The following is a 13,781-nucleotide window of genomic DNA, read 5'->3' as shown; positions in this document are numbered from 1 at the left end:
TCCTGATGTCTAACGTTTTGAAGGGAGAGCCTTCAAATTAGTGGTAAGGTTTGCCAGTTCAGCAACTGATGTGTTTGAGGATCCAGGATTTGTCACTGGAAACTGAGAAGGAAGCCAGCAAGGTAGAAAGAAAACTGAGTGGTGTCCTGGGAAGAAGTGAACAGTCTGAAGGAATAATTTACTGTCAAATGCTGCCTAAAAAATGATGAAAGCCAACTGGATAGAGTACTGGTTATTGGTTATTTTGAGAAAACTTTGGTGGATTGAGTACAGCCTGCTTTTTAGAATAGGGAAAAAGGGAACTGACAAAATGAAGACAACTCAATGGGGCAGTCAAGATGTGGAATTTGTTTTAAGTCACTGGTTATTTGTATGTTGATACTAAAAGCATATTCATAAAAGGTGCATGCTGAGTACCCAAATATTGTCCCACAGCATGGTAGGTTATAAAATACTGTTCAGTGTCTGAAACAAGATGGGGCCAGTATTTGCGTCTTCAAGTCTTGGGGAGGGGCGGGGGTGGAGAATGAAAGCTTGACTTCTGTAACCAATGACAAACCACTGTACAATTAGTCTTAAGATTTCCTTTGGCCCAATTCCCTAGCTTGAACTGGGAGAATTCTGGATGTAAACTGAAGCAAAGACCCACTTCTCTAACTATATGCCACATTTCCTGGTTTAAAAATCGTTCTCCCCCCTTGGTGGGGAAGGTTAGACAGAGGACCAGGAATAATGCAACTGATAGCTCATTTCCACAGCCTAGCCAAGTCAGCTTTCTTACTATTTTATCTAAAGCATTTACATTGTCTCTGCTTAGCCTTAATTTCATTGTATTCATTCACGATTATCCACCAAAACTATAAATCTGTACCTGTTAGAATTTCAGTGGAGAGGACTGCTAGAATCTAGTACAGGAAGGACTAGCTTGACTCAAATGGGCACTACTGGTTCTACTCAGCACCCTCTTGGGAGAATAAGCAGGTAGAATGCTGAAGACATCAAAGGTTGTCAGATCCACCAACATGGTTTATTAATGTCTCCCTAGAGGTTCTCCCCACAGTCTGGGTTGCTCATTGGTGCTGAGAGCAATCTGGATTCCAGCAGCAGCCACTGGGAGTGCTCGCAGGATGAACCTTTGTGTTGGCCACGAGGGTGGTTAGCTTTTCAGGTCACCATGTATTTCAATATGACAATGAAAAAGTAAACGTCGAGTTTGTTACTGCGTATGTATGCATGCATTAGCAATGTCCCTCCAAATTAATGAGACTTGTGATCTCAGCACTGCATTTGATTACAGGTATTGTATACCGGTTACTTCAGTAACCTAAGGAGGAATTTAGTCTCATTGTGAAAAGGGAGCTAGATTAATTTAAAATCCCAGTCTTCAAATTAGGATAGTTTTTGTTTCATTTCATTTTTCTTAGCTGAGCCATCCTGCCACCTGCTGGCAGCTGAGCTCGGGCCGGGAATCGAACCGCTGTTGCTCAGGGCTCGCACTCTTGAACAAGCTCTTAACCAACTGAGCCACTCGGCCGGCCCTTTGTTTCTTTATAAATTGGTGGATGCTAACTTCAAGTCACACACAACTATATATCAAGTATCACAATGTTTATTGATAGATACAAGTATATAAAATCAGGGCATGAACATGACTTGATAAATTAAGTAGACTTAATTTCAATACTATAATAAGAGGGACCAATTCAAATTCTCACCATTTGTTTCACACCCACAAAAACCACTTCAAGGGCATTAACGATCTCTCAAAACTGATCAGTTTTGTGCAAGTAAACCATGTTTCTTTTAAAAAGACTTGTGCACTTGCCCAGGCTCAAGGATATTAAAATCTAACACATAAAGCCCATTACTAGAGGTAGAAATACAGGCAATATACTATTACGGCAACAACCATCAATTACAGTTAAGAATTTTTTCTGTAACAACCAAATGGATAATCAAATATTGCAACAACTCAAGTATTACTGAGCAAAGTGCATTTCTACAGTATTCAGTGTTGCTATTCAGTTTTCTAACTTAAAACAGCCTATGATAACTGGCAGCAAAGAAGGTCCTTGCAATAGACTGCCTTCTGCTTGAGAACTTATGATGTAAGTATTGCATGCTGCTAATATACTATCTAAACATTAAAGATACTCCTAAAATATTTGATGGTAGACTATGATTAAGACATTACACTACAAAAAAACCTTATGCAGAAGAAAATCCTAACTGACGTGCTTCTGCTTTAAATATTGTGAAAACATTACAGCGGAATGAATTTTCGCAGTGGTTAGGTCAAATGCAGTTACATCATAGCAACAGTATGTTTTGCACAATTTAAGGCTTTGGCTGGTTCTTTAGTCAGCTTCTTCCTCTGATTCTTCTTCTTCAGCAGTTTCTAGCCAGGTTAGCCACTGATTCACCTGTAAAATTAATTTGTAATTTAACAAAATATGTAGTGCTTACAGAGAAAGAAAAACTCAAAGCAGATTCAGGACCAAACTAGAAACCCAGCCAAGTTCAAGTGTTATGGAGTGCTATACTGTACCTTTTATAATTGCCAACAGCCTCTAGGACATGCTACAAATATACTATTTGTACATTAGCTTTAAAGTTATTTTTTAAAAGTGTTCATTATTTAGACTTGGGATGCCATACAAGCTATTTATGGCCAGTTAGCTCAGGTGTCATTCTTGAACACGGTTCCAATTACATTTCAGGATCATTTTAGTGTGGACAGTGGCTCCTCCCAAGCCTAAATATGTTAAGCATTACTGGGGAGGAAAGGGGGGAAAATTAAGAAGATATTAAATAGATTTCCAGCCCATCCCAAAATTGCTGGGTAAGGTTCCCCAAGGACAAGGCTAAGGATGTTGTCAAGATGATCCTCACGAGGGAACTAATTTGTGAACCTTAGGAGTAAAGGTAAGATACTGCAGACCAGTGTTTCTCAAAGCCTGGTCCCCTGGAAAACACTACAGTGTGATAATCACACTAAATCAGAATCCCTGGGATCAAGCCTGGATCCTACTTAGAAACTACTCTCTAGGTGATTAATGTATACTGTGATTTTAGAATCCCTTAGGGCTAGAATTCCACTCAGTAAGAGAAAATCAAAGCATGAGAAATCAGAAGCAATCTCTGCCGACATTTAAAACACCTTGAATCCCATCTTGCAATCTCCTTATCTTTGTTAAGTGGCTTTACTTTTAAACATTGGCTACCCTAACATCTTTCATAGCTTTACCTCATTTTGCTGCTAACTGCCTACTATTTGACCATAGCGTGTAACAGTGCAGAATGACTGTACAGAACACTATGACCATTTTGCTTCTATTTCAGTTTTAAAGGCTCTTCATTAAAATACCAAGCAAATTGGAAACAGACGACCAAATTTCTCCAAAAGATTTACCTGGAACAAAGCCTTGCCTTTCCCGGGAAATTCTTGGGTTATATCTTCTTTCCAAGCCAAGAAAGCTTCTTCTTCAATAATTTCCATATCATAGAAGTGAACAAAAAAGCGAAGTAACATGCCTAAAAGACAAAATGTAATCCCATTTGTGTGCTGTTTAAGAATTACCCCGCACTTGCCCATCTCCGGACACTGGTCCTTACCTTTTGGGAAGTTGCTGTTGTAGCAGTGCACCTGAAGAGCATACAGGGCACTGACTTGTAGATCAACGTGATCATGAAGGAATTTCTGCATTACTGGCTTGAAAGAAAGAAGCAGTTGTTTTTCCTGCTCTAACTGTTCTTTGGAAGGAGCAGAGGAAGAATCTGTTTCATCACTGGGTGGGTTTACTTCACTAGAAATATACTGTAAGAAGCTGCAGAGAGAGAGAGATATTAGAACCCCAAGTCGAATTTTCTTTTCTACCTCAAGAAACAGACAATTCTTAGTCCCTTGACTTTTGACTTTTTTCTAGTAAAACATAACTTAGCTCTGTACTATATGTAGATCAACTTTACCTTACCTAGTCATTAAGATGTTCACAAATCCTTTATCTACATGAAGTTTGGGAGAGATGTTATCTTTAATCCACTTATATATGGTTTGAGGGGATGGATCCAACTTTATTTGCTTCAACAGTTCCTTCTCCAATTTCAGGAGTGGGAATAAGAAACTCAGTCCCTTTCCTTCCAAAATCTCCAACATGCGATCCTTATTCTGATCAATTTCTGAAAAGACAAAACCATTTGTATCATCAGGTAGTGATTTCCCCAATGTACAAGATTCATGTAAAACAAAGAACTAATCCAGCGAAGGAAACTCTTAACATGTGGAGCAAATAAAAGTATTGGGTTGTCGGAAAAATCATGACGTTTTGCAACGAAAAACAGAAAAAAATACATCACTTTTCCAACAACCCAATAGTTAAAATCACATTAACTTCTTTTGAATAAAGGTGAAATCTACTTGTAGTAAGGCTTATCATTATCTAGAAAGGATACTAGACTTAGTATTTAAAAAAACAAAACCAAAAAATCTCCAGCATTCTCTTACCTGGGAGCATTTTCTGCATATTGACCTTGCTTTGTTGAAAAAGTTCTGTTAACCATTCTCGATCTTGTAATTTAGCTAATTGCTGAAGACAAAGTAAGAAGAGAGGAAAATGGGTGCCACTTTCCAGTGGTTGAGCTAGTTCTGAAATGCTCACCAGCTCTGAAATGATGGCACGAGCTGCAAACTGTGCTAAGTATGATTTCACCAAGGGGATGTCAACCTCCAGTTTGGGGCACTGGTCCAATACGTTCAGGAAAGCCTAGAAGGAATACGTAACATAGTCAGTTTATTAGTTTTCAAATTTGAATGGAAAGAGTTCTCACAGAATCAGAAAAGCGTTCTACCTGCATGAAGTTGTCACTTGTGGCTATCCCTTCCTGTTTAAGTAAACTGATCAAAGAACTTGCTTTTTCTTTATCTTCATCACTTCTGTCTAGTGACAGGATGATTACTTTGCTTAACATCTCAGGAAGAAAGTGTTTCGGAGCCCTCATTTCTCTTACACCATTGACGGCTTCATTCGCATTTCCACTATTGAGATATTCAGTCACAACAGTTTCCTGAAAAGAACACAATTCCAATGTCTTCCGTGTCCCACCCCTGCCCCCAACTCAGATATACCCCATGAATTAGACTGGGATTATCTGCAGCAACTTACAGTTAGTTTAAGTAGTTCTTCCTTTGATGGTGGTGGCTTTTTAATGGTCTTGGCAGGCTTTTCCTGAATAAGTGGTGGGTTAGTTTTGAGACCAAGCTGAGGTGTCTAAAAAACAGCAACGTAACAGGTACGTTTACTAAAAACTTTTAAAAAGCAGCTTGTGAATTTAGAGAAAACAATACCCCCCCATCCCCAACTAGGTATCTTCAAAAAGTACTGGAACAGGAAAAATTGTCATACTATGGCCCATACCTGTCCCAGAGGTGGTGTTTGAGTGCGTGGTGGTTGTGCACTAGGAGGAATCATAGTTATCTGAGGCTGAAGCTTTGGCACTTGATTTTTATTCATTAGAAACGATTGAGCAGGCCTCAGGCTAATCTAGAATTGAAAACAAATCAAAAGATATCCAAGTTAACAACATGCAGTTGGCTAACATACTAAATGTAAATGTAGCATTCCAAAATCCTAAGATTAATTCAGTATACAAAAACATGATAGAACCTATGGTAGGTATATAAATTTCACTAATAACCATAAAGGTACTCCATGTTAACAGTTTAATTTCTGGCAAGAGAACTAAAGAGCTGATCCACACAAGAATAAAATATTATTACTCTTTTATTTGTACCAGAATTCTAGGAGTAGCATCACTAAAAGAACCAGAAATTTTAATTAGTTTAGAAAATGTCTTGCTTTATTCTTAGTTAAGCCATTCTATTTACAGAGAAATCACAATCAAAATCTTGACAACCATTTTCTCCTTGCTCTCACTAGACTTGTAATTAAGAGGCTTGCCCTCATATCTCATAATCTTCGCTCATAGGACGCTGGACATCCAAAGAAAGAAAAAGGAGTACAGAAAAGAGAGAAAGAAGGTGAAGAACTCCAGCATTAAGTCCTCTTAATAACGCGTCTTTTTATAATCATCGGGCAATAGCGTTCTGAATTGACAAACTGTGGTATATTAAGTAACATAGGCAAATGTACCTCATCTGCATTAAGCTGTCCTTTCTTAGAAAACCGAGGTGGCATATCCTTCGACTGTCCTTGCAGCTGGGATAAGAGTCCCTGACTCTGGTTATGGTAGAGCTGGCTTAGCCCCTATTTCAGAAAGGGAGAAAGAAAGTCTAGATAAAAAGGGGTCCACAAATTATGGTAATAAAGTACCAAAGGGATGAGCCAAGTCATAAGGAAAGCTTAACTGAATTTGCCCAGAGAAAGTAAAAGATGAAACAGGGAAGAATAAAAATCTAACCTAACTCTCAAATAAAGTGATGTGATTTTACTAATACTTTACTAATGTTAAGGGTAAGCATTTCACCCAGTTTAAAGTAACTGTCACAGATGTGAATTTGGTTTAGAAAAACAAATTGCCCTAAAGTATTTGCCTTTTTTAAGAAGCAAAAATCAAATCATGTATCACAGGATATAATACTTGTTGCCTAAACAGTCTTAAATGGTTTCCTACCTGGCTTTTCATAAACTTGCCTCCCATCTCTCCAAACTGCGATTGTGTGGGAGGCATGATGTGTCCCCCATGGCCATTGAAGAGTTGATTTGAACGATGACGCCCCATGGTGGGTGAAAATCTATCCTGGATAACTCCTGGACCAGTACCAATTCCGCTACCTTAAAATACATACACGGACAACTCTTTACAACTCTACTATGTTACATTGATTTTTAAAATTTAACCAAACCACTGTTTTGTTCAAAATCACCTGGCATTTGTCCAAACATATCAGCAAGTCCTCCAAGTGGATCCCTATCCATTTTCATCCTGGGTGGCATAAACGGTCCCTCCAGAAAGAAGTCACTTCTCATCCCTTGAGCCATAGGAGCTGGAATAAATACTCCTAGATCCTTTAGAAATGAAGTAAATAAAACACTTGTTTTTGGACATTATTTTACATAAAACTAAAATTCTTACATTGGAGAAAAACAACAGAAAAACTTGTAGACTTCTAATTTCTGTGAACTTTCTTCCAAAATGACATACAAGGCACTAAAAACACTAATAAGCGCCACCAGGTAAAATGAGATTATCTCAAACAAGTTTTAAGAGGGTCCTTGTTGCTACTATAATCATAAAAACCACTTGATAAAAAAAAAATCTTACTTTTACTGCATCTTGACGGATTTGATTGATCGTCTTTGGTCCATTGTCAAGAAAAGCCTTGCGAGGAATCCAGTGGTGTTCTCGCAACTCTACAGTATCCTTTAAAAAAGTTTTAGTAAGTTTCATTTTAATATTCCGAAACAGAAAAAGCTCACAAACTATTTTAAAAGTTTTACCTGCAGCAGGAAACGAATCCTTGCTGGCAATTCCTTACTTAACATCAAGGAGCACATTCGGGCAAAGTACTGATCCATTAAGGACTAACAGAAGAGAAAAATACACAATTAAAAGAAAATGCTACTTAAGGCTTTTAGATTATAGTCAAGGTTAGTGACTAAATAAATAATGGCAATCCCCTATGGCATCACAAAAATAAGTCACTTGATTTGAATAAAATGAAGATTAAAATTACGTATACCATTTCTATCAGCAATACACATACCTTGGCTCGTTCATGATCTAATCTAGGTCCCACTGTCCTCATTATCTGACAGAGGCACTCCAAATCCTCTCCCATATCTTTGAGTTGGACTCTCTTCTTCTTTTCCAAAAGCTACCAAAAGAAATAAATACCACATGTTGACAAAAATCTTTACCTCATTTAGTTGTAGTACTTTCACCTTATGATTGCACTGACTCATATAGATCCCACAATATCTAACATAATACCCTGTATTTGGTCTGTGTTGAAGAAACCCCTCCAAATCAAGCAATTTAACATAGGTAGGTAATCAGTTCAACCCCTACCTTCCTATATTGCATACTTACTTCCATATTCAAAACATTTAAAAAAGTTTTGCTGGTCATCTAAAATACTTAGCCTAACATTCTCAGATGACAAAAGAAATAACTGACTCATCTCCCCCAAATAATGTGTACCCACTGATTAATCTAAACCTAAATCATACTTACTGTTTTGATGCACTTATGAAGGATAGATTCATGAATAAGATCAAGCTTTCCAAGTTCTCCAATGAATTTGATGTTCCCCAACATCTTGATCTTAGCAATGGCTCTCTGTTCCTCCTCCTCGGGGAGGAGGGGATTTTCACGCTTATCATAGACTGGAAAAAAGAAAACAAAGCCAACCAGTCAGAATTAAGCTGAAATTAAATCTAAAGTGTACAGTACTATTTAGTATCAAATATAAATGCTTACCATCAACATTTCTGGTTCGGTTTTCAAATTCATCTTGTAATTTGGAAATTAGGAGGCGTCTGAATGTCTATTAGAAACAGAAGACATTTGCCAAGTTTTATTAGTGAAATCTTTCAAATCAACTTTAAAATAGGCAAAGCTAACACTACCACTTACTGTGCTTTGCTTCTGTCCTGGTTGACCCTCTGCTGCTGGGCCATCAAAGTTTGGTGCATCTTCTGCCAATCGCAGACATAGCTGAGCATACAGTGAGCTATACTTTGGCTCTTCTAGGGCTTTGTCTACAATCTACAGAAAACATCGTTAAAAAAAAACCTAAATATAACCATTTAAAGAACCCTTCCTTTATAAACTACATACTTCTTTGCAGTCTGGATCTTAAATCTCAAACTTCTTACTGACAAACTCTCTAGGCTTCATCGATAATTTGGGAATAGGACATCTTTTGTAAGGTTTACTGTATGAACTAAATTAGATAAAGCATGTAAAAGGCTTAGTATAAGCCTGGAAAAATACAAGTACTTAAATGTTAGCTACTACAGTGTACCGAAAGTCTAGTCATACAGATTTCATACTAGTCACACCCTCCCTCTGCGCTGAAAATCAAAACTTACAAGCAAACATTGGAATCTTACATTATAACTCTACAGCATAGTATTAACAATTAAAAATTCACCTCTTAAATCTGATGCCATTAAAAGTTAGTGGGTCCTTTATTATCACCAGTATTGAAAAATACATTTATCTAACTCACACCTCAGTTTCAAGCAATAATGCAAAGTGTAAAAAAAACCAACTTGGGTTTGTTAAATATTTTCCTCTCCCTTTCAGTTAAGCCAATATTTAACTTACCAGCAGTATGACCCCTTTAAGGATGAGTTTAGACTCTACACCCACATTGAGGAGCTCAAGGCATAGCTTGTCAAACTTTTCAGGAGTAAGCTTATTTAGTATGCTGGGGAAAAAGGAATCACACAAGTGTCAGCCAACATACAAAGAATTGAAAAATAGCTTTTATATGTGTTACTTTCTTTCTTCCATCATCTCCCTTTGATATCAAGACATTTCTTCTTACCATCTAACCAAAGGGATGCTGAAATAAGTCTCACTGTTATTTAGGTTATGATTTCTATACCTGACTGGGGGATGACCACCTGTCTGACAAGTTTTTCACACATTCTCAAAATCCAGAAAGCAAGAGCCTCCTTATTCAAGGCTACATGCAGGACCTAAGACCATTATGTCCTGTGATTCACCGGGTTACACACCAGACATGGGAAATGTCAACACAAGAGGCTGCAAGCAACTCTAAGCTCCAAAATACTGATGTGCTGCTCTCTTCAGTTTAAAACTGTTAACATTGGCATTCGTTAAAATACATACTTTGGGCGTGAACATACACACACACACAAGAGAAATACGACCAACCCATTCTTGTCTCCTTTCAGTAAAAGAACAAAACAGACCTATAAACTTACCCTCTTACTTTCCTGAAGATCGCATCATGTCGTTCTTTTTCATTTGCGGAGTTGTTTGCTGCGGAGTTGTCATCTCGTCTAGTGCTTCGTGCAGGAATCCATTTCTGAGCGTTTTGCCCTGGGGTTTTCCCCAGGAACTCGCTAGTAAAAACAGATTTATAATTAAGCCAATTTAAAACATAGCATCCAGTCACTATCGAATGTCATACTGATCAAAAATCCTAAATACAAAAATTTTAGTTTAGGGTTTCTCAACTTCCCCTACAACTAAAAAACTTACAAGCAGTGGTTCTCAAACAATAGTGTGCATCTGAATCAGCTGAAGGGCTTTTGTTAGAACAGGCTGCTGGGCCCATCCCCAGTTTCTGCTGTAGTGGGTCTGGGCCAGGGCCTGATAATTTACATTTCTAATAGATCCCAGGTGATGCCAATGCTGCTGACACAGGAGCCATACCTTGGGAACCAACACTTTCTAATGTCTCATGATCATGATGCATGCGTACTGCTTTAATACCACTAAATATGAGTAATAACTGATTTCAGAAATAACATCAGTGAAAAATGTAGGATAAAACAGTTCAAGAGCCTCGATTCATATTAGATTCGGGTAAGAAATAATCAACAGCTGATATTCCAAATTTAGGTTACATAGTAGAAACCATGCCCAGTAAAGTTAGGATTCCTGATGTCTACTGCCATAACTGTAGTGTTATCCACGACAAAGACTATTAATATAAATCTTTTTTATTATATACGTTTACTATACCTGTTGCCAGCAGTCTTGGGATAGTGCTGAGGTGCACCCCTACTTCCTCCTCCGCCCGAAGAAGCACTAATTAAAAGAAAAACATTTCTTTAATTATTCTGTATTTTACAGCACATTTAGTCAGAATTATTTGGTGTGGTGATTCTTTTGGTTTTGTGACTGATCTCTAACAACTGCCCAAAATAAATCTATACATACCTGAAACGAGAAGCACCCCCTTCTGCAATCGCACTCTCCACTTTGGCGGCTTGACAACGAAGAATCTTCAAAAGAATAATATTAATGGATGGGGTGGGGAGGGAAGGGGATGGGAGAAATGAAAAACCTAGAAGAAGAAAGAGTACCAAAATTAGACACTGCTCACATACAAACCTATAACCTCCCCCTTGATTGTAATTTATTTCAGATAGTGGCACTGCAGTTGATTGAACTTTCACTGCATTGCAGATCTCATAAGACTAAAATAGAATGTACTCAAAGCACAAGTGGACAGTAAAATTTTATTTGTTTAGCCACCTAGAAATTCCCTTGTGTTCAAGGATGCAAAGAGCACTCACAGAAATATAAGAACATCTCAACCGCTATGAACCAATCTTTGAAAAACCCCCATTCTACTTTCTTTAAAACTGAGCACCAAAATCAGTAATAGAAAATCTAACTATCAACACGGGCACATTCTGTGGAAAATGTCGTAATAGTTTAATGCCTCAATGACAAACCAAACAGACTACATAAGCGATAACTAGACTGTTGAGCAGTTTCCTTCACTGTCCATTTTTTTAACTCCTCCGCAGAGGGCATCCGGGAAGATGCTCGAGAGGGACATGGGTGTACACTAAGCAGGCGGAAGACCGGGGCCACAACATGGCAGCAGGAACCTCCGCCCCGTTTTTTCCCTTCCTGGGAACAAAAGAGCAGTGGATTCCTCCCAGCCAGGCTTGAGTTAGGGAAGTGCTTCCGACAGTCTCCCCGCGGAGCCGCTGGGGGCACGTCTCCGCGGGGAGGAGCGGAGGCCGCCCCCGCCGGCCCAGCGCCCGACTCTTTGTTCTCCAGTCGGGAAGGCGGCCTCCTTCCCACCCGTCGCCTCCAAGTGGGCCCCCTCCCACTCCATAAATCCCCAAGGAACTGACAGCCGCCTCTCCATTCCCTTCCCAGCTGACAAAAGGACGTGAGTCCCAGTTTTCTCTTCGCTCTCCTGTCTCAGGAGAGGCCCGTCGGGGATACCCTTCGCTCCCCCCAAAAAGAACAGCCCTGCCGCTCCCGGCCGGCACCGGGGCTTTACACACTTCCTCCCTGCCGGGGGCCGGTCTCCGGGACTTCTGCGCCTCGGCTGGTCCCGCGCCAACGGCTGGGTCCTCGCGCCGGACCACGTCCCACCCCGCCGCGGCGCGTGGGGCCCCGCCACGCTCTCTCCCCGTCCGAGCACACCCGCGCCTTGGCCCGCCCTGATCCCTGCCCCGCAGGGGACGGCCACCGACAGCCACGATGCCGGCCGGGTCCGCCTAGGCTGCTGATTTCCTTCTACCCCGTGGGCAACGGGAAAGGAGAACAAAGGCGAAGAATTTCCAGGTGCCCGGAGCGCGGAGGAAACGCTAAAAAGTGTCGCCCCGCCCGGCTCCGCCTGCGGCCGCCATTTTGTACCGCTCGAGAACAGGCGGCCAGGGGACGGCGGCCATTTTAGAGCGCTCTATTCGGCGGCGGCGGCGGCGGTAGCGGCACCACTCACCTTCACCCAGAACTCAGCAGCTGCCACCGCAGCTGCCTCCTCAGGATCCGGTCGTCGGGGACAGGGAAGGGAGGGGGAGGGAACGGAAAACAAAAAAAAGGGGGAGGGAAGGGGGAGGAAGGAGTCGGAAACGGCTTGAAACTCAGCTCAGAGGAGTCGCTGCTGCAGCCACCACCCGGTACTCGCTGCCACCTCCATAGAGCTCCGACTCGCTGCTGGCGCTGAGGCGTGTCTGAAGCCGAACTTATTACTCTGGGGCAGCCGAACCCACCAGAGCCGCCCCGACTGGCTTCTTCGCCACCCAATCAGCAGCCTGGCTTCTATCCGCCACCAATCCGCGCAGGGTGGTGGGGAGGAGCCATAGGACCAAGCTCGGTTGCGGCGCAGCTCCGCCGCAGTGCGCAAAGCCGTATTCGCGAAGGCTCTGAGGCCGAGCTAGTGGCGTAAGTGCAACTGAGCACGGTTGAGATGCGAGCCACTTGCGTAAAGTAGGAGAGCCCTTCTGAGTCTGCGTTGGCGTGGCTGTCTCATCTTCCTCCTGTCTCTTTGTTCCCAGAGTCCGTACCCCATGCTGGAATTATACAACCCTCTTTCTCTTTTACCTCGTTTTGTCACCGGGAATGTGGGAAGAACGCTCGCCTTTCTCCTACCCTATCCGATTCCTGTCCGTAGCCTGTCAGAGCATTGATTTTCCTGGCGCCTCCAAGAAGCCGTGATTGCCCCTCGTAGGCTGGGCTTCCCTGGGACGGGCCTGTAAGATTGAGGCCTGGCGCCCCCGGGGCGCAGCTCCTGGAATCACTATTGGTCTCCAGATGCTTGGCTTCAGCCGCCGTGGAGTGGGGGATCCCGGATAGTAGGGATCAGGAGACGAGACGGTGAACCCAAATGCGTAAAAAGCTTCATTCAGCTCCCTATTTATTCCACCCCCTGCAGAGTGAATGAGAAAGGGATGAAAGGGGTTTATTGTTTGTTTTAGCACCTCACACAAAAACGGCTTTTCCCAAAGAAATGCCCGGCCATCGGTCACGGAGGAATACCCAGAATATACCACACTAATTTGAAAGAAGTGTTTGCGGAGCGCGGGCGTTGGATGATTTTAATTGCTACCTCCTGAATTTTTGGGGGGGAGTATTTTTGTAAGCATGTTGAAGACTGTCAGTTGTGTGTGTTCCCACTTTATGTAAGATCCACCGTAACAAATAGGATTAGGATTTTCAAAGCCGTCAGGTTGAGCTATTTATACTTCTCAGGTAATATTTTAAAGGAGGGGTACCGTAAAATGATGTGTTAATTAATTTGCGACATTTCAGCTATCCAAAAATGGAGTCGTGTTTCCATATACTAAACAACCAACAGAAATTACGCCATCATC

At 41.4% G+C, this 13,781-nt stretch overlaps 1 protein-coding gene across 1 annotated transcript; it reads right to left on the bottom strand.

Moving 5' to 3' along the window:
- Nucleotides 1-1,593: 1,593 nt before the first annotated feature.
- Nucleotides 1,594-12,556, bottom strand: EIF4G2 (eukaryotic translation initiation factor 4 gamma 2; the record flags this gene model as incomplete). Its single annotated transcript, XM_019656233.1, has 22 exons — nucleotides 1,594-2,423; nucleotides 3,413-3,534; nucleotides 3,616-3,827; nucleotides 3,975-4,179; nucleotides 4,505-4,763; nucleotides 4,849-5,064; nucleotides 5,163-5,267; nucleotides 5,415-5,540; nucleotides 6,150-6,263; nucleotides 6,631-6,791; nucleotides 6,884-7,025; nucleotides 7,282-7,380; nucleotides 7,458-7,541; nucleotides 7,724-7,834; nucleotides 8,194-8,345; nucleotides 8,440-8,506; nucleotides 8,596-8,727; nucleotides 9,292-9,394; nucleotides 9,918-10,058; nucleotides 10,684-10,749; nucleotides 10,882-10,946; nucleotides 12,410-12,556. Coding segments are annotated over 22 exons (2,895 nt in total), but the record flags the coding sequence as incomplete, so codon positions are not given.
- Nucleotides 12,557-13,781: the final 1,225 nt, after the last annotated feature.

The sequence above is a fragment of the Hipposideros armiger genome, unplaced genomic scaffold (assembly GCF_001890085.2).
Source record: "Hipposideros armiger isolate ML-2016 unplaced genomic scaffold, ASM189008v1 scaffold_256, whole genome shotgun sequence".
Taxonomy (NCBI): Eukaryota; Metazoa; Chordata; class Mammalia; order Chiroptera; family Hipposideridae; genus Hipposideros; species Hipposideros armiger.
This window is presented reverse-complemented; position numbering and strand designations above follow the sequence as displayed.